Here is a 20,279-nt window from a genome sequence, read left to right as displayed (position 1 = left end):
AACTTATTTTACTCTGATTTTCTTCCCCCCAACACTGTCGTGCATAGCCATTATGTACTTCTGCCATAAGGTTTGTTTCAGCAGCAAAAAACTCTTTTGAGGTTGGTTTGTGCAACTGAAACAAGTCCTACAGAATAAAAGATCTAGAGTTTCACTCACCCAGGAGGTGAAAACCTCCTTTCAACTGGTCAGAAACAGCTCTGCACAAGCAGTAGAGCTACTTGAGCTCATGAAGTGCTCTTCCACTTCTGCAACTCGACATTCCCAATACCAAACCTATGCATGATGGAAAATATCCTAAACCCATCCAGTTCCCTCTGTTTTAAAGGTCTGGCATGGTCACAAAATGGAGAAAACCAGGCAACATCTGACACAGCAACACCTTCAAAGACAGAAGTAAAAGCAAAAGCATCGGCCAAACCCTTGCAACCAAATATGTCAGCTTTGTAATGTGCTTTCTGAATCACTGACAGGTAATTTCCCCAGATGTTCCCTCAGAGCAGCCTTGCTAGCAGAAGGAAATCTCAATTCTGCCAAGCTCACTGTGCTGGTACAAGAAGGACTTCAAGCTACCAACATGCTGAGAAGTGGTATACTACAAGGAATTACGACAGCACTTGTCACACCAGAATCTCCTCCAGGAAAAAGATGGCATGCAAAACCTGTGTTTGCTCACCACCAGTACCCCACTGTGAATCTCTGCCCAACCTGCATGCAGGCAGAGTGCCATCCCAACACATGGGTTTGGAATTCGGCAGCCAACAGACCATCCACAAGCATCAAGTGTGATAGCTGTGGGCAGGAATCCCAGCCCAGAGAGCCCAAACTGCTGTCTCTTCTGAGCTACTAAGCCCACAGTTAATAGAATATAGAAATCCCTACTCCCACTTGTAGCAGGCTTAAAAAGCAAAATTTTAAAAATGGAGAGGTGTAGACAGAAAAGGAGTCTTACAGTAAAGCAAAAAATGAGATAATTATTTTGTTCCTAAGAACACGGAGGAGAAAATACTCAAGGAATTTATCAAGGGATATTTTGAGGCCTCTATGGTTAGCTGATAAACCTTTTGGGTGACTTTATGATAACAAGGCCTTTAAGATAAAAAGGACATTGTCGGGGCACAGCTCTGGCCTAGATCAAAGCTGCAAATTAGGGCAACTCTTTCTAAACAGGTGTTTGATGGCTTTTCACCTCCCTTAAGGAAAAGCTTAAAAGCTATCCCAAATCAGCACTGGCAAACTTTGAATTTTACAGGAAACAAATCAGATACATCTCATAGAAATGAAACAAAAAGACCATCAGGGGCTAGTGACTCCTTCGACATACTTGTCCTCATGCACAGAGAGAGGAAAAATTTAATGAAACCAGTCTGAAATGCGGAATGGAAGCAGACCAGGGCTCCCCTCACTGGACACAGACACGGACACGGACACTGTTACCTCTGTGCAGAACTATGTGGTCAATCATGTTGCGTTTGTATTTGGTGTGGTAGAGACAGAGAGGGCATCGAAGGTCTTTGGGTCCTTCCTCGGGGACTGCTGAATGCCCGGCCTCCACGTGCATAGTAAAAGCAGATCTGTGAGAGAGGAGGGAGACAGCAGCAGTCAGGAGGGGAGCAGCGAGGTGCCACAGCTCTCTGTAAGGGACGTGTGGTGTAAAAAGCTGCAGATGCCACTCAGCCCTGTCCACACCGCCCCGCAGAGGGGCTGCTCACATGAGCAGAGGAATCTGCGGGCTCGCAGCCTCAAAGCAACAAACACTCGTCGTGACAAGATATTCTGCTGCATGGGCTGCTCCGTTATAGTCACACTGCTATAGTTAAAGATAGCAAAAGAATTCCCATCCTTCATGCTCATTATCTGTCTTCAGGCTGAAACGCTCTGTGCGCTTTCTCCGGTGAAGGTTAATTTTTTAGCAAGTTGAACAAAATCCGTCAACTGTTCTGGACTTGCAGAGGGGAGGACAAACTTATTTCAGGCAGAAAACATCCTTAACTATCTTGATCTAACCACATGACCTTTAGACTGTGGGTACCAAAGGGATTTGTGTTCATGCAGTGAGTTTGGCACTGAGTGGTTTAACTTTTACATCATCAGCTCTAATGGTCTGAAAACCCAAGACTTAGAATACTGTATTTATTAGTGTGGAAGAATGAATGAACACTTCATAGTACTTCTGAACCAAAAATTTCATGCTGGCGTTACACTGGCTGCACACTTACAATTTGCAAGAGATATGCATAACAGAAGAAATTAACTGTACGTACATCTAACCACAAGCCCAACTACTGAAACCAGAGCTATCCCTAAACTTGGACCACTGGATAATTTTTTCCTAAAGCAATGATAAACCTTGCAAAAGCTAAAGGGCTTGACACATTGAACTAGAGTAAAAAGTGGCTTTGGACCCAATCCAGCAATCACTGAATTCTGCAGGTGTATTTCTATCAACTTTGGTCACTGCTCTCATGCTTTTAAGTTTCTAGGGTGACTTGAAGAGGGGATTGGCATGTTTTTGGGGATATTTTTTGCTTCCTCCTCCCCTTTTTTAAGACAAAAAATATGCTGCTATGAACATGTTTAAATGCTTCCTGATTTATTTCATAGTATCAAGGTGAAAAAACATGGCACTTGCAAGACACAGACAGATTGGACCTGTAAATTTTTGGTAGTATTTAAGACAGAGAGCATTCAGGATACTAAACATAAGCAGCAAATTTTAACATGGGGAGATGAAGCAACAAAGGGTAGAGATGTGCAACTAGAGGCTAATCCTATGTGGATTCTCTCAGGTTTGTGCTCAGTATTTTCTTCAACAGAACTCCTTCCCTTGATCCAGTCCTACTGTTTACTGTCACTCTCAAGAAGTTTAAGACCTCAAAAGTCAGCTCAGGGTGTTATGCTCAAGGGCCCAGCACATCAGGAGGAAATGGTGAACTGCACAGGTTCTTTTCTTACAGAAGAGCAGCTAAAAACACACACACACGCACACAAGGCACCAAACCCTTGAATTTCAATAACTGAATTTTTTTAAATGTCTCTGTATGCTATTAGATATGCTAGAGAATAACATCTTTCTATCATTTAACCTAGAAAGACTGGGGGGAAAATAAAATTACATGAGAAGAGTTTCTTCAGTAAGGTGAAATAAATTCCCCTGTCGCTGCTGGACACTTTGATCGTCCCACATTTCATGCTGGTTGCATGTGGAAATTACATTATTTCTGCAGAGAAAATTTTCACACTTAAGGACAAAGGGATTATGAAATGATAGCTTTTGATTCTCAGAGAATCTAGGAGAAGTAAGGATGGGTGCAGCAGAACTGCCACGTTGGACTTCCAGAGGGCAGACTTTGGCATGGTTAAGGGACTGGTTGAGAAAGTTCCCTGGGAAGGCATCCTGGAGGACAAAGGAATCCAGGAACACTGGATGTTTTCCAAGGAGAAAAGCCTAAAGGTGCAAGAGCAGGTTGCCAATAAAGAAATGTGTCTGGAACTGGGGGAAAAATGGAGAGTTTATGACTTTTGCAAAAATTATTGTGCCAAGTGGACAGTGGGGATGTTGCAGACCTGTTGGCCTCAAGTTGCACCAGAGGAGATTTGGATTAGATGTAAGGAAAAGTCTCTTCCCAGAAAGGGCTGTCAGGCACAGGAACAGGCTGCCCAGAGAAGTGGCTGAGTCACCACCCCTGGAGGGATTTGTCATTAAGGCTTGGCACTGCTGGGTTAATGGTTAACTTGATGATCTTAAGGGTCTTTTCCATCCTAAACAATTCCTTGATTCTGCAACCTACTGCAACTTGTTGTCTGCAGCAGATGGTAGTGGCTGTTGCAGGAGAGAAGAAAATGGATTACATGGATGCTGCTGTGACCTGGCATGGTATTTCTTACACTGCCATGTTCCTGTTAGCCATCAAAGACCTCAGAAGTCTTTTCAAGCGCTGAAAAAGAAAACCCCTTACGTGTTCAGTTCATCTGTTTTGCACAGTACTTACTTAAAGCCTGTATAAAAGGAACAATCTTTGCACTTGAAGAGCTTCTTCCCGCCGTGCTTGTCGCGGTAGTGGCGCCGGATGCTCTGTATGTAACCCGAAGAGAATTCGCAAAATTCACAGTTGAGGATGGCTTCTGCTTTTTCCACTCCTGCAGCACTCCCAGAGAGTGGGATTGGGCTGATGTTGTTGTTGTTCCTGGCCAAAGCTGCAGACTGGTAGTGGTTCAACTGCTGCTGAACGTCAGGAGGCTCCGAGTATGAAGAGTCTGCAGGGAAACAGAGCAGAGCTGTTATTCCAGGTGGACCAACAAATCTAAAAAAGGTCTGATGATGCCTGCTCCAGAACTACTGGCTTTTGGAGGGCGGATTGATCAAGCTGCTGGTTATGAAACTAATCCTGCTTTCTGAAGAGATTAAGAGGTGCAGCGCTTCTTAATCTAATTTAACGTGTATTCTACAATTTATAAACTGAGAAATATAAATTACACTTTTTTAGATCTGATTCAGGGAGTAAATGAGTGACACATTTAAATTAGAGTAGTGTAAAAAGAAGCCTGATTTTAAGACACCTAATTTTTGAAGGCAAACCCCATTAATCATACTGCCAAATGTTTTATGTGTTTGGCACATAAATCAGACCAGATCCTCTCAAATATCTTAAGCCCGTTCACACAAGGTGAAGATCTGGCACAGGGTACATATAAATAATCTATCTATATGGAAAAAAAGGAAAGAAAGAAGAAAAATAAATGTATACTCTTCCCTACTCAGGCTGATGATGTTAGAAATTAAAGCATAATTGGAAAAAAAGATGTTTAATCATAAATTCCAGTTAAGCAAACTTTCAAACTGATGCTTGGCCACACTGAGAAAAGAGATCTCTAAAGACACATCCCTTCTATAAGCCAGCGGAACTCTGCCACACCATTTTAATGGCATGTGGAGGAACAGAGTCCAGAGGTGTCTCAGTACTGAAACTGAAAGCTGCAGTATGTTGGTTGGATACCCCAAAAAAGGAGTGTGGGGGGAGGGAGGGTGGTGTTGAACCTTTCCCAACACACTGCTTGAATGTGGAGGTTAGGAATTCATCTGCTTTGTTCTACATAACCCACAGCTGCCCATGAATGGCACAAATCAAAGCAGATGAATAAAGCACAGATGAATTTCAGCGCAATTTTCCTGAATAGAAGACAAAAGGCTCTTTTCCTAAGCTTTCTAGAAGGGGGAAGAAAAGCTAGGGGAGGGGTGAGGTGGGAGGGAAGTCAGGACACAAACTGTACCAGCCACCTCCTGCTTTGATGTGTACTTCATTTTCTAAAGCTGAATTCCCCAAGGCTAGATATATAAGAATTCCCTAACAGATACATTTGTGGGAACTTAACACCATCCGTTCCAACCAATTAGTATAGGGAAACAAAAGGCAAACAGGCCTATACAACACTGAGTGTGGGGACTTCCCCACCTGTCTTCGAAAGAGCAAAATGCTTGCTTTCTTTTCATTATACATGCCCAAGAAATGAGTAGCAAAAAAGACAATAAAACAAACCAAACCAAACCCCGAAATAAAACAGATACAGCAGGTACATGTCTCCAGGCTCCCCTGGCTTCACCACCAGGTGTATATGCCAAAGAGAAAGGCAGAGACATGAAAGATTCTGGTAAAATGAATGAAATTTGGTTTTGTTTTTCTTATCCAAGCCCCACGAGCTGAGTGAGGCTGGATTACAATGCAGTGTTTATCATCCCTTGCTTCCACCACTTCCACAGCACGTTTGTTCACCAGGAGGGCTCACAGTGAGCTCCACCTGTTTAAATGTCAAGGCTTTCCTTCCCTTGTGCTGGAAGCAGGCTCCCCACATCCTTTACTTTGGCACAGGACAGCCCTGAGGAACTGTGAACCCTCTGCAGAAGTCTTTTTTCTCTCAAAGGCAGCAACTGTGTGCTCACTCTCCCTCGGAACAGAACCGTGAGAGCTCAGATGGGATTTGCTGACTCACTTCTCTGGGCTACCAGGTTCAGTGATTCTAAAAGTCCAAAACACTGCTAGACAGATCTCCTGGCAAGGATAAGGCAGCCTAAAAAGAAAGTTTGAAAAGAGCATTTGAAACTGGGGTGGTTTTTTTGTTTTGTTTAGGTTTTTTTTTTTTTTTTTTAAGTGTACTAGTCAAATTACTCTTAGGGTATTGAAGTCTACTTTGTGGCTCACTTGTTCCCCTCCTCAGGAAGAAAAGATCAACAATTTCCACCACATCACCAATGTTCCTGGCCAAAGTCCCAGAGATATCCATGGGTAAGGAAGCTACAGGTCTAAAAACCATTATTTTCAGGAGAAGGAAGTTCTGCTGTTGTCTGCAAGATCTACTGTACTTCAGATGTTTTTACTCCTCCTATCATCTGGTGTCTATTATTCCAGCTTTCAGACTTTCCATTGGTTATTTACACAGCCCTGTGGAATCTGGTCTGTGGAAACTGCAGAAGCAGATAGTTCCATGTCAATTTCCACACACACACACACACACACAAAAACGCCTATCAAGTAGCTTTCCCTGTCATCATGAATAGCCAGAAGAAAATTCTACCTTTCACACTGGCCACCTCACAGTTTTTCAGTTTATTGCTTCATTAAATTTAAAAGAGTTATGACATTTAAAGGAGTTTTAAAAAGCCACCTAAAGAGTTTTTCCAGTGAGCTGTACCCTTGAACAATGGTGGCATGCATGGCCTAGTGTACTCCTTGCCTTTTCCCACGCCAAATCCTTTCATTACGCTTGCTGCAAACTTGCTGCAGCCTAAGATTTAGCACTTCCTGAAGGAAAACACTCAGGATTAACACATAGGGCTTCTGTTGGTGTCTGAGAACCAGCGTGCCAGACAGCTCTCTTGGCATGAAGGTGCAGCCCAGCTCCACCAGGATCACCCTGGACAGAGCCCACAGCTGACTGAAGGCACGGGAAGTTCTCCACTGGGCGCATCGTGCCCACTCCAAAACCATCAGAGGCAGTGGAATGACAGCAACTGACCCGAGCCTGCCTCCAAAGATGCATTCTGGCACACGGCACAGAGCAAATTGCCAGCAAATGAGAAACAGTGGGTGGGGGTGAGCGCTTGAGTAATTTTTTTTAAATTTATTTTTTTCAAAAGCAGTGTCTTACAGAAGGGTCAGGGGATGCATATCCAGAGTCACAGAGCAACAGCACTGCTTTAAAAACTGCATTTTAACTTGCTCTACTCCTGAGAGTGAGTGGGATGATGTTCCAGACACATTTTGAGAGTGGGGTGATGTTCCAGACACATTTTGGAGGTGTTGTCCCAACAATGGGATGCCAGGCTGAAGAAAGGAGCAGAGCTTTTCTTTCAGAACTGACCCAAAAACTGAGCCATGGCTGTATACAATTCAAGTTCTACCTCTTCTTTTTCCTGCACCCCCAGGCACAAAGGGCTGGGTGCACTCTGATTAAGTGTTATCAACCTTGGCCTAGAGCAGGAAGAGGATTTAGCCATCCATGTCTGAAACAAGTGAAACAGGCCCTAAAAGCCTACGGAATCAGAAAGCAGAAAACATTTAAAATAAGCAAAAGGAAGATGTAAGAAAATTTGTATTAATTACATGTAAAACACAACAGCAGCAAATAAACACGAATGGAAGGGAAATTAAGAAAAATTAAACACCAGGAAGTACCATTTACATTTTAAGGAAAAAAGGCACTTTTTTTTTCCCACTCAACAGCCTTGAGGCAGCACAAGAAAATAAAGCACATTCATACATGCAGTGAAAGGGAAGAAAATGGAACACTTAGCCCTGACTCATTTGAAACAATCAAACAAACAAAAAAAGCCCACACCCAAAACACTGAGACTCCTTTTTAAAGACCAATTTTATTCAAAACGAATGGAAGGACTTAACCGTGCAACTCCAAAAACAAAACAGCATAGGATGATCTGAGATAAAATGAAGGAGACCTACAGTTGTGTCAAGAGGCAAAATTTAACAGTGATCGCTGCAATTAAAAATGGAAAGAACAGCGGCAATGATGAGAATCCCAGTTTTGAGATTTTACATATGGCACCTATCTACAAATTACCTGCACAGGACAAATAACAAGGCCATCAAATAATGTAACCCCTGCCAGCACCTATGGATCTGAAAGGCATTGCCTTTCCTTAGCATAGAAGAGCGTTTTTATACCCAAAATTCCAGAAGTTGAAAGGATGGCAGGAGAAATGATTGTCCACGTGGTGGTTTATCTAAATCTGTGTCTAAATTACTGCTGCTTTCTGGTAAGAACACACAAGTGTCACTGTGTTTCTCCAGAGGTATTTTCAGAATGCCTAGAAGACTAAAATCCCTGGTCAGGAATGCTGTCACCCTGAAAACTTCATCCAGAGTACAGTGCCAAAGACTGGGACAAATGAGTCTACCAACAAATCTGGAAGTTCCTACCCCAGCCAAAAGAGCAAAGCAATACAGTAATGAAAATTCAGCTTGATTCCCTGCATATCCCGGGGTCACACACTGGGGGAAAAAATGTACAAAGAAAATATACAATGAAAACCCACCGCAGAAGCAAAATGAAAATCTAAAGTTTCATTGGATACTGTGCAGCATATAACATGTTTGAGATACCGAAACGAAAACAAAACTTTGGGATCGCTTCCAGGTGAAAAAAATGCAGTTTCTGATCCCGAACTGAAAACATAAATTCACACAGCAATTCAGTGATGTTTCAGTTGTTTGTAGGTATTTTCAGAGGTATGAACCAACACCATACGCAACAGCAAAACACTTCCACAAGACTCCTAAACACAACAACTAGAGGCCAGAAATTCACCCAGACACATCTAAGTAAGAGACACTGAGCAACAGCTGAGAAACGAGGGAAAAGGACTTATTACAGGGAAGAAATTAAAGGACTGCTTTATCCTTTTAGGGTGGACAGAACCAGACATATGTAATATAAACACTTTCATGCCTGCACAGTGATGGATAGGGGTGGAGGGAGGAAGACTGCTCAGGAAAAGCAGCTGTTGGAGTGCACTGGAAAGTGACGTTATTGACTTTACAGAATTTTAATAATTTAATAGCTCAACGACCAGGAGGAGTCACTGGGAGATAAAAGTGAAGACATCATGCTCTCCTGGTATATTCACACAGAAACATCAACCAGTCAAAAGAGACCAGTGTTTGTAAGAACAGTGAAACTGGGAACAGAGATGTTTGGCTCATGAGATAAGGAAAAAACCCAAAGGGAATGTATAAATAAAAGAAAGTGCTTAGTAACACTTTGTGAGGGGAAAAAAGGAAATTAAATATTAATATAGGCCTAGGACATTCTGGATCTGCAAAGAAATGTTCTAGAGAGACTAAGAGGAAAATATTTGAAATGCAATTTAATTTTATCCGAATTCATTCATAAAAAGAAAATTTCTACAAAGAACGACAGAAAAAAACCCCAAAGGATTTCAGAAAAGCAGCAGTCTCATCTGGATAAAAATTTGTAGAACCAAGTAAAGATGCAATACTGCGTGAAAGAACACCAACAAACAACATAAGGCAAATTGCTATTTTAAAATGCTTAAGATAAGCGTATGGGTGGAACTTAGGAGATTTAGGACCACAATCCCTTCCAAAATTCGACGGGACTCAAAATCATCAGCTGACTGAGTGGCAGGATTGCACATAGCCATGAATGGCAACAGCTTGAAAAGTGGGAAGGTGGCAAAGCAGGGTGCCATCATACAAAGATTGTGAAGACTGCACACATTTGTTCACTTTATGCCACACAGCACTGACCTGGAAGGAAGAGTACGTGGGAGGGTGAAATGTTCTGGCAATAAATTAAGCTGAGGGGAGGGGAAGAGAGAATAGACTGAGAGAGATGCAACTAAACATTCATGAAGAAGCTCAGGGAACCAGACAATGCAAGTCTTGTTCGCTGTTTAAAATCAGAGTGTCAGCCTAGTCCTCTACCTAAATTCTGACTTCTGCTTAAGAACCTTTACATTGCCAGAATGTTATGAGCGAGAGACAATAGAAACAAGTTATGTACCCTCACATAAAAAAGCAAAGAGTAATCACAAAGTAAGGAAAATAAAACCCTGGAATAAAATCACCATTTAAGGATTTATACACCACTACTACCCCACAAAAAAACAGCAAGAAGCCCAAACCAAAACAGCAAAAACAACAACCAACTGAAGAAAACCCCCAAACAAAACCAAAGCTTGTTAGTGGAATTTGTTTCACCTTTATCTCTAAAGATCACTTCTTGGATTATGACAAACCAGCTTTTGTGAGAAGGATATTACATGTATTTCTAAGCCCCAGAAGAGAGCAAGGAGAAAGGCACATGAACTATGCAACTTTGGTTATTCAGAAAAGGTGAGAGAAGGTATACCCATATTTCTCTGTAACTTTGAATTTCCTCTGAAGTTGTATCCTATAGCTCTGATCAGGACTGAGACAGCACAGAGGCCATGCAGCTTCTTGTGCTAATAGCCAAGTAACTTCCAAGAGACATAAATTTCACCTACTAAGATGAAAATAATAAATAATTTATATTATCTAAATCACTTCCACAGACAGACTCTCACCCTGCTGCCTGTACAAGAATTTTGGAGTTTCATAGTTGAGATCAAGAATGCCTGTACAATATTCTGTAAAAGATGATGCATTTGAAAGCAGCAGGAACTAATTAAGTTCTATGGAGGAGTAATATAATTGATGAAGTAAGTTGTACCAGTAAGTATTTCCGTAAGGAGGAACAGATCAGTCCAGGAGATCCCCATGGCCCTCTGTTTTAGAGTATCCCACACTACCAGAAATTCCCATTTGCATGAACTTTCATGGCAGGCATCACCCTGCTCTGCTGATGCTGTGATTTGGAAGGATCAGTTTAGTGCTCAGGAAATGCTTCACCATTAACTTCTAGTTATCACTTGTTTTCATCTCTTCTCCCCACAACAATATTTCTTTCCTGGCCTCAAATCAATCTAACTTTTCTGCTCTTCAGGTGACTTGGCCACTTACTGGTCCCATTTAGGTTGCACACAACCCTCTCACTGTAGACAGAATTAAATTCCATTGCCTAAATACAGGATTGCACTTAAAATCATGATTTCTGCTACATGTCCAACACTGGGATCTCCATGATCTTACCTATTTCCATAAAACGCATAAAATAAAAAGTTTGTCTAGCTATTCCTTATTCTGCTGAACTCAAACTTCATAAATGGAAGTGCATTTACAGAAGAGGGGAACACAAACAGAAATAGAAATAGCTTTAGCAAGACCCTGATTTAACCAATCTACTAGAAGTACTTAATGGTAACAAGCTCTTTTTGGAATTTACGAACTTCTACTTCAACTCATTCTTCACTCAAGACAATGATCCACCAATCAACTTTTTTTCTTTTTTATCAGTAGCCATTTGATCCTCATGCTATTATGTTCCATGATTTCCTTCTCACTTTTAAGGGCAATTCATCAGGTAATTTTCACATTTCTGTCCTTATATGACCCTCTACATATCTGTATTAATACAAATACAGTGCCACAAGCACACGTGTTTCTGTCATCTAAATGCTCACTCTCCTCTAAGGCTTGAAATGAACAGGGGGGGGAAAAAGGAAATTTATCAAGCAACACATTTTGGCATTCTGCTTTCGAACTGGCCCTAAAATTACAGTGGCAGTATGTGGGTACCAAGGATTCATTCTAACCACAGAGCTCGGATACCTGAACTTGTGTAATTTGTTCTGGAGACCTCCAGCACACACCTTGACATTATTTTTATTGCCAACAGAAAGTCCTCATCTCTATCACCAGCTCTGAGCTCAGAACACTCCGGGCAGTGTTTTCAAGCACTTGTAGTAACAATGTACCTTAAAGAAGAAATAAAACCAGCTACTTAAATGTCAAATCTTGGGCTGTCAACTATGATGATAACACACATCCATTTCAACAGAGCTAAAATGAGCAAAGAAGTTTTACCCCTCTGCCAAGCAACAAATCCCTCCAGCATGTTTTAAATCAGAGGGATAAACTGGAGTCTCAGGTGACAGGGAGAATATCAGGGAGAATATCACAGAGAAGGCTGTGATATGTGGGTATGATACTCTGCAGAAATGCCCTCTTGCACACCCTTGGTCAAGTCACACCCAGTACCCCTTTCATGCCAACTCAACATCCTTTTCACTCTGTGTTGAGAGATCACAAATTCCCCAGACACACAAGAGATCAGCATCAACCACTCTGTCCTCTACCCTGAACATGAAAACCAGAGCCAAAAGAAAGCAAAAACCTCAAGGGAAAACAAACAAACAAACAAACAAAACACAACAAAAACACACCCCACAACAGGAGTCAGGATATGCTTCTTTCTTTCACTGTGGGTGCTATCAGGTAACTTCTTTCTGCATCAGATGCTTCCTCCTTCCTTCATTAATTTCTTGACCTGCCCAAACATTTTGTCAGCTCCCAACCCTAGGCAAACCTTTCAGGGCCACAGCAATCCCATCACAGCAGAGTGGCCAACTCCACACAAGGCTGACACCAACCTTCTCCAGCTGCATGAGCTCCAGTCTGCGTCCTGCTCCATCTCAGCTTTGCCTTTGCCCATTCAGCTCAAGCACAAAAAACAGCACCAGAAAAAAAAAGCACAATGAACAGCGAGCTAACACTCCCCTCAGCACAGCCAATGACATCTCCCTCTGTTCCACCAGCCACTAAACAGTTCTCAACATGCTGCAGGAAAAGGCCAGAAGCCAAACAACTATACTCCAGTGGAAGAGAGCTTCAGAGAACAAGGTCATCCCGCCAGCGCCTCAGGACCTTGGAACAGTGAGGAGTTTGTTCAGTAAAAGTGGAGGTGAACAAGCCCTGTGCTTGTTCCACCAGCCCCTGCCAATCTGATGGAGGAGAAAAGTCCTATCTGATCCAGCATCTGATATTTAGCTTAGCACTGACCACAAGGAGCAAGACACACCAAGGAATTACCACAGCGTTCTAAAAGCACTGTGAGGCAGCGTGGCTGCTGTGGGAAGAGGAGACAGCCAAAGGCTGAGGGAAAAGCAGGAACTTGCTCTAGGTTAAAGAAGGAAGGAACACGGCTGGGGAGAACAAAAAAAAGCAGCCTGCAGGTAACACAGGTTAATCTGACACTTGAGAGTGAGCATGAGGCATCACTCCTGTGGGGCACAAAAGCAGGGAAACAAGCAGAGCGAACAGGCAGCTCCTTGCAGCCCAGCTCTAACTACAAAAGCAAAAACATCTTCTGTACTGCAGTATGCAGATCACCATGCAATCCTTCCAACTCACCTGGCAATTAAAGCAATTAGCTGTTGAAGCTCTGCCTGAATTTGCCCTGTAGTCACTACTGGCTCTCTGCCCTTCCAGCCACACTGCAGTGAAACAAAAAGGGCCTGAAACTTCCAAAGAGTCTTTGTCCAAGCCCTCCTCCCAAAAAACCCCCAAACCTGTAACACATTCTGCTCTAACACCAAGCTTTCTGTCTGTGAGGACTGACCACTGTGATTTTCCCCAGACAGCAGCAGCCATAAAACATGAAGACACACAAGCAACAATAACAGAGAAACAGCAGCAAAGGGGAAGGGACCATCTTAGGAACTTTCTGCCCTGATTGCAAGGTTAGAAAAATATTCCTTATCAAGAGTATTCAGTGCACGTGAATAAAAATAAGCAAGTCATCCATTATATGGATTTAAAAGTCTCAACAACAACAAAAAACAGTAGAACCCAAAATCAGGGTAGTGTGTCCAGCTATATGGAAAGCCTGCCTCTCCTCTGAAAGGTGTAAGGCAGAATCATGACCCACTGGCACCAAATTTGTGGATTTTCTTGAAATGGTGCATTGCTGCCCATAGTTCTCCCCTCATTCTGGTATTATATGAAACTGCTTTAGCAAAACCTGCCAAAGGTCCTCTGCATTCTTCACGAGTTCATCTGTGAGGCAGCACAGAGGAACACATACATTCTGATTATGCACTATCTACTTTGAAAAAGTGTACTGAAATGGGAAGGGATTTACAGTTCTGGAACAACAGTCCAAGAAACAAGACTTAGTCAAGCAGTTTTGTGCCCAGCCTAGCTCTGGCAAAGCAAGCAGATGTATTTATATTTCAGTCTCTAGATGAGGCAAAGTTATTTTCCACTGGCAAAGGCTAAAGTTCAGGAAAAAAAAACTGGAACAGGGCACTGGATGTTTCACTTAGCAGTTTTCAACATACTTGCTGCTGCAATTAATTAAATTTAATTAAGATGTTGACATACCGTGTTCTGGGAGACTCAAGAAATCTTCTAGCTCTGACCTCACATGTGTTTTGTGATGTGTGTTGGTATTAATGATAAATCCTGCTTGGTTTGCACAACAGTGAAAAGTATAATTATTGAGCTTCAAGGGCACACAAATAGTGTGCTACTTTCAATAGATCAAGAACTGGTGGCTAGTAAAAAGAAACGGTCTTAAACCACGGCAGCATGACTGAGGAGACATTAGAAACCACATCCAGGTCTGTTCAGCCTGGCACTTTGCTGCTTTATTTTGACAATTCAATATTCTTAAACACTAAAAGTTTAAAAAGCTATTATTTTGAATTACTGCACGCAGTCATGACACCAGGAAATTTAGGAGGCTCCAAATCTGCCAGCCACATGAATAAAGAGCAGTGCTTTGCTCTACAACATGGTTAGGCCAAAGAGGTTATTTTCAAAAAAACAAAGGGCAACTCCAAAAATCAGTAACAGCAGCCAGGGCAATTTAGGACAGGTATTTCACATGGTCTCAAGAAGCCTTTGCTGTGTTTGAAGGCACAACATGAAACTGTCCATCAGACTTTGCTAAGTCCCTCTGCTTTTACAGACTTCATGGCAAGGGGTTGAGCTCGGGTGTCTCTGCAGTTTGTGAGAGGAGGGCAGATCACCACCTCCACACCCCCTGACCACAAACACACTTTCATAACACCATTGACTCAGGCGCTGTCTGTGGCCATGTGCTTTGCCCTCAGCTGATGATCCTTCTGCACACAACTCCTGCTGCTTTTCACGTTTTCTCACGTTCAGCCACACAATTTTTGGGTCTCTACTTTGTGTCTTTGCAGCTCTTTCTTATGGAAAGAGATGGCAGCTTTCCCACATGGTGCCTTGGAAATGCAGATTTTTGGATTCCACTGCCTTGCCCTCAACAGGAGCAGAGCTGGGAACACTTACCTGTGACACACAGAGCCCCAGAGAATGACACTACCATCAAAAAAAAAAAAACCCCAAACCCATTCTGGCCAGAGATTAACATGAATGCAAGCTCATATTCTCACAAAGGCTGAAAGAACATGGAAGCAGATCTTGTGAGATTCATCCCATCCTCCTAGCAGTTTGTAGTATTTCCATTTACAATTTACTTTTGCTGCTCAAGTTCTCAGAACTATTAAGGAACATTTTAGCATAAATTGAAAATAAGTAAATTCAAACAAACAAGCCAAACACTCATGCAAATATATAGCAAACCCTCACCATTTCCTTCTTGCAAGACAAAAAAATACCTGTGAACTATCAGAAGAGCCAAAGAGCATTTTACCACAACGGCAACCTCATTGTATCAACAAGAGCTGGACACTACAAACTATTCAGTGCCCCTATACTATGAAAACAAGAATAATAGCACTCATGACTAATATTTTCTGGGTTTTTTTTGGTGAATGTTTTAAGAACCCCCACAAACCAAAATATCATAATTCCACACACCCCCAAAGAAATGCACATAGTGCTTTACTTCTGGTTAGAAGAGGATACAGTGAAAATAAGTTCTTTATATATTAAAATATTGCCCAGCAGGCAAAGAAGAGTAAAATAAAAAAAGCAGGATCTTTGAATGATGCATCTGTAAAAAAAACCTTTTCTGCTGACTCATCAAGAGTGACACCATCATCTTCTTGTACTACTGCCCTGACAGAAGCACACACACTCTGAATGATTGTTATTAATTGGACTAAAGAGGTTGTTATGCTTTCTAATGACACCTGTCACCAGGAATTACAGTTGGCAAGGATGGGTCTACCCAAAACGTTCAGCACCTACTCCACTTTAGCTTCATTTCCATGAAAAGTCTCTCAGGCACCCCAAAACACCTCTGGGATGTGCAACTGAGTACTCCAGATTAGGTCTGCTGCTACCAACACAGAACTGAAGGAGATGAGCCACAGAAATCTGAATACATCACCTCTTTTAATGAACACATGGATCTAAAAGACCAAAAGGAAGGGCCATCAGGGACCAATTTTTGTAGGGAAAAGAAGCATCACAGAAGTTCCACTGGATTGCTGTTGCAGAGCAGCTCTATTAGTGCACTTTGCTATTACAATTCACTACCCTTCTCCCTCTTCCACTTTTTTACAGAGCTCAACAATTGACAAGTCCTGCCAGCTGCCCCAAATCTCCCCAAACCACCCTGCTGTACTTCCTGCTCCAACCAGAGCATCCATTCACAGCTCCTTTCTGCAAACACTGAAATTACACAAGCCTGCTGCACACCTATCAACCTACAGAACAAGTTCCCTAACAATGGGATGCAGCCTTTTGTCTGCCTTTCACCCCAGCCCAGGTTCACTGCTGCATCCCCGGTGAATTAGCTTTGATCACGGTTCACACTGCAGGTCGCTCACACACACCAACAAGACAAAACCCTGCTCCTCTACACCACGTGAGCCCTTCCTAATACTCCAGCTGGATATAACAGTGCCTGAATTTCCTATTATTGGGACCAGTATTTCATCCAGTCTTGCACACCACCCGTGACTCGCAGGTCTGGGCCACAGAGGCAATGTTTTAATGCCTTCTAAAAACCCAAAAAACATGCAATGCAGAAAGAGCAGCCACCATTAACCTGATCTGCAGCCAACTGTATAATGTGAAAAAAATTACTTAAAGCATGTTATTCCTTCCCCAAGCAATGCTGAAAATGCTAACGCTATTATTGTAACACCTGTACTTGTCTGATGAGCTCCCCAGTGGGTGGCTTCTATTATTGTCAAAGTGACTTAACCATTAACCCCATTTAAAGATGATCTAGCTAATTGGGACAAATTTGGCCTTGGTCTCAGGCTGTAATACAGGTCTAGGTAACAAAGTCAACTCAATGAAATGCTGTTGTTAACAGAGTCATCTTTTTAACTGTTTCTAGGAAGAGTTCTCAAAGGCTGCAGAATTATCCTCTACAGGATATAGCAGGTATCCTGAATTTTAACTCCACTGATAAAGAGTTTGAGGTCCTGGGATAAGCAAAATTAAAAAAAAAAGTAACTGAACCATCCTTCCTAAAACTGAATATTGTCCACATACCAATAACAAAAGACTGCCAACACATAGGAAAGGCTAGGACAGCCACTGAAAATTATTCTCCACTTCTTAAGTCAGTAATGGAACATTTTATCTTAAAAGCAGAAAAAAAATAAAGCAGTAGAACATATCTCAAGATGTACTCAACTTGCTGGATTAGCTTAAACTAATCCAGCAAAAAAACTCAGTAGTTGCACTGTTCCAGACAACCCATTGACAAGTAGGTTGTCTGGGAGCAGCTGGTCTAAATCTCCTGTTAAGATTCTGATTCTCACCCAAGAAGTGACTTGCTAAATCACAAAAATATTTTGTCTTTCTTTTTTTCCCTTCAATAAGGTACTTCTCTGCGGATTATTTACTTCTTTCAATTCCTTTCAGTCGTTTTCTGAACTTCTTTTCCTTCAATCTGATTTCACTTTTGGTTTTTTTTTTGGTTTTTTTTTTTTTTTTTGGTCTGGTGAGAAAGAAAGGAAAATAGAAGACCAAAAATGCTACAAAATTACTACAGCCAGAATCTACCTCCCATCCTTAGTTCACCAGTATCCCAAGCAAAACAGCAAACAACAAAATTCCTGCTGTTTAGCAGCTAGAAGTATTTTCCCCTCTTTCTGACACACTTTTCATACATTCCAGTTCTCTGAACATCTGCAAATATTCTCCTTCCATGTCAATGAAACTCATCCAGAATTAAGGTTGGGGTTTCTTTTTTCCAAAGAAGAACTCTTCTCTTAACTGGTAGGAAGTGACACCAAAAGATGCCTCATAAGCTACTACTTAAAAAGCCTTGGAGCTTGCTGTGATACCCCAATGCCACCTCTTCTATTTTCTCTGTTTAAACAGTGTCCCTCCCTCTGCTGCTTTCCAAGCATCTTCTACACATCCCTCCAGCTCAAGGGGAATAGCAGCTTTCAAAAGAAGCACTGAAAAGGAAACAGTGCTCAGATTCTGCTCCCTGCAGCTGAGTATCTGAAGGTACTTTTGATGCCCTCTATGCAACAGACAACAACAATAATTACTCTTCCTATTATTACTGGTTCGCATTTTAAGCTTTATCATGTAGTTTCCTCAAAGTGCTCTACTCATGAGATTAGATATTAGGAAAAAATTGTCAGGATGGTGAGGCCCTGGCAGAGGTTTCCCATAGAAGCTGTGGCTGCTTCATCCCTGGAAGAGTCCAGGGTGAGGCTGGATGGGGCTTGGAGCAACCTGGGATAGAGGAAGGTGTCCTTGCCCATGGCAGAGGGGTGAAAGGAGATGATCATCAAGGTGCCCCTTGATCACCCTATGATTCTATGAATATAAAAGAAAATCAGGAGCATGGATGGAATTTGAAGATCCCTTTACCGCTGGCTAAGAATGGAAATTATGAGTCTGAAATATTTTCTACAACGTAAATCTCTGCTAGCAAAGCCAGCAGTGACATGTGCCAAAGTCAGCTGGAGCAGCGAGGGAACAAATAATTGTAGTATGAGCTGGTGAGGACCTAAAGCAGATCACTTCCTACAACACCATGTTTACTCCTAGTTTTGATGCAACTTGTGGTTTCCTTTTAATGACCAAATGAAGACGCTTTTGGTGCAAAGCTGCCTGCTGCAATTCGGTTTGCAATAAAATTATTAAGCGGCACCTTAGACAATTAAATTCTTTGCTCTGAGGCACCTCTTACCATTAGAGTCCTCCACTTCTTCAGCAGGAGTGTGGTTCTTGGAGGTGTGGTGGGCGTGTGAGGCTGCAAGGTTGACAATGCGGGGTCTTGGTAGTGTCAGTGCTTTCCCATGCACTTTCAAGGAGTGCTCTTTCAGCTGGCTGATTGTCATGGTGGAAAATGAGCAGGAGGAACATTTGTAGGCATGTTCACCTGGGTGAGCGAAATACAGGCAAGTCATCAGCTCACAAAAGAAACAAAATGGGGCCCTCACACTTCTCTTACTGAACTTGGCAGTAAAATTCCCACGGACTCTTCAGCGAAAAGACTGATCCCAAAGGAAACAAGCTATGCATGTCTCCTTGTTGGAGCAGCCTGGAGTCTGTGGATGTAGACACCTGCTTTGGACCAAAGTATCACCTTCTGTCAACTGCAGATCCTTGTACAGCAGCTGATGTCAAGAAAAACAGAGACCAGACTTTCAGCATGCCTGTGTTGCATGGTATGGGAAGAAAACAGACTCTGGGATGAAAATGGAGTAACTTAACCGCAGCACTTCCAAATTTGTTTGGGAGCACAGCAACTAGAGATGGTGAAGTCGTTTGTTTCTGCATGCAGCACATCCAGCGTCATTATTAATGAGGCAAGAAGGACACTACAAAACTCTAACAAAGGGTCCTCCACAAACAAAAAAAAAAAGAAAAAAAAGTAAAAAAAAAAGAGTGTGTGGTGTAATTAAATTTGGGAAAGATTACAGTTTTCCTTATGAAAAACCTCCCAATAGGCAGCATCAATCTTCAAAGAAGTGGCAACAAAGTCAAGGCTGGTGACACATAGCAATGCCAAGTACAAAAGGGTGTACCTACCAGGCTGTGTGGAAGTGTGTTATGAGAAAACACTAAAAGAAGTAAAAGAACAGAAGTAATGCACAGTGGTGGATTTAATTTTGAATATATTCCAAGCCATAGAGACAACAAACAAGAGGAAACAAATCTTGATACAAGATTTGTTTTGCGGGGAGGTATGGAGGCAACTGGAACACAAAGTGAAACCATCCCAACACAAACAATGTGGTATTATATACAGGTGCCAAATTATTGTTTTGGAAGTGCCACTTCCATGTACAAGAGTAACACTGGCCACATATGAATTGTACATAAAGTGCCAAAACTAATACAGGAGTGAAATACTCATGAACAGCAACAGAAGAACAAGAGTTTTGGTAATGGATGAAGCAGAAAATGTTTTCCACCTCTTGACAAATCCAGCAAAGAAGGTTCTCAAGCAGCACTGTTTCC

General features: G+C 42.1%; 1 protein-coding gene across 7 annotated transcripts in view; it reads right to left on the bottom strand.

Annotated features, from left to right (window-relative positions):
- The window catches only part of ZNF462 (zinc finger protein 462), a 90,129-nt gene that overhangs the window by 14,732 nt on the left and 55,118 nt on the right, over window positions 1-20,279 (bottom strand). For 5 of the 7 annotated variants that reach the window (XM_072922731.1, XM_072922734.1, XM_072922729.1 and 2 more), the window contains exons 7-9: window positions 19,003-19,194; window positions 3,993-4,257; window positions 1,438-1,574 (exon numbers count right to left, since the gene is read on the bottom strand). In XM_072922731.1, the coding sequence (XP_072778832.1) occupies window positions 1,438-1,574; window positions 3,993-4,257; window positions 19,003-19,194 (594 nt within the window). Of the gene's footprint in view, window positions 1-1,437; window positions 1,575-3,992; window positions 4,258-12,547; window positions 19,195-20,279 lie in introns of those variants that run through there. The other 2 variants (XM_072922733.1, XR_012053236.1) reach the window with 2 other exon arrangements.

The sequence above is a fragment of the Taeniopygia guttata genome, chromosome Z, assembly GCF_048771995.1.
Source record: "Taeniopygia guttata chromosome Z, bTaeGut7.mat, whole genome shotgun sequence".
NCBI classification, from domain to species: domain Eukaryota; kingdom Metazoa; phylum Chordata; class Aves; order Passeriformes; family Estrildidae; genus Taeniopygia; species Taeniopygia guttata.
This window is presented reverse-complemented; position numbering and strand designations above follow the sequence as displayed.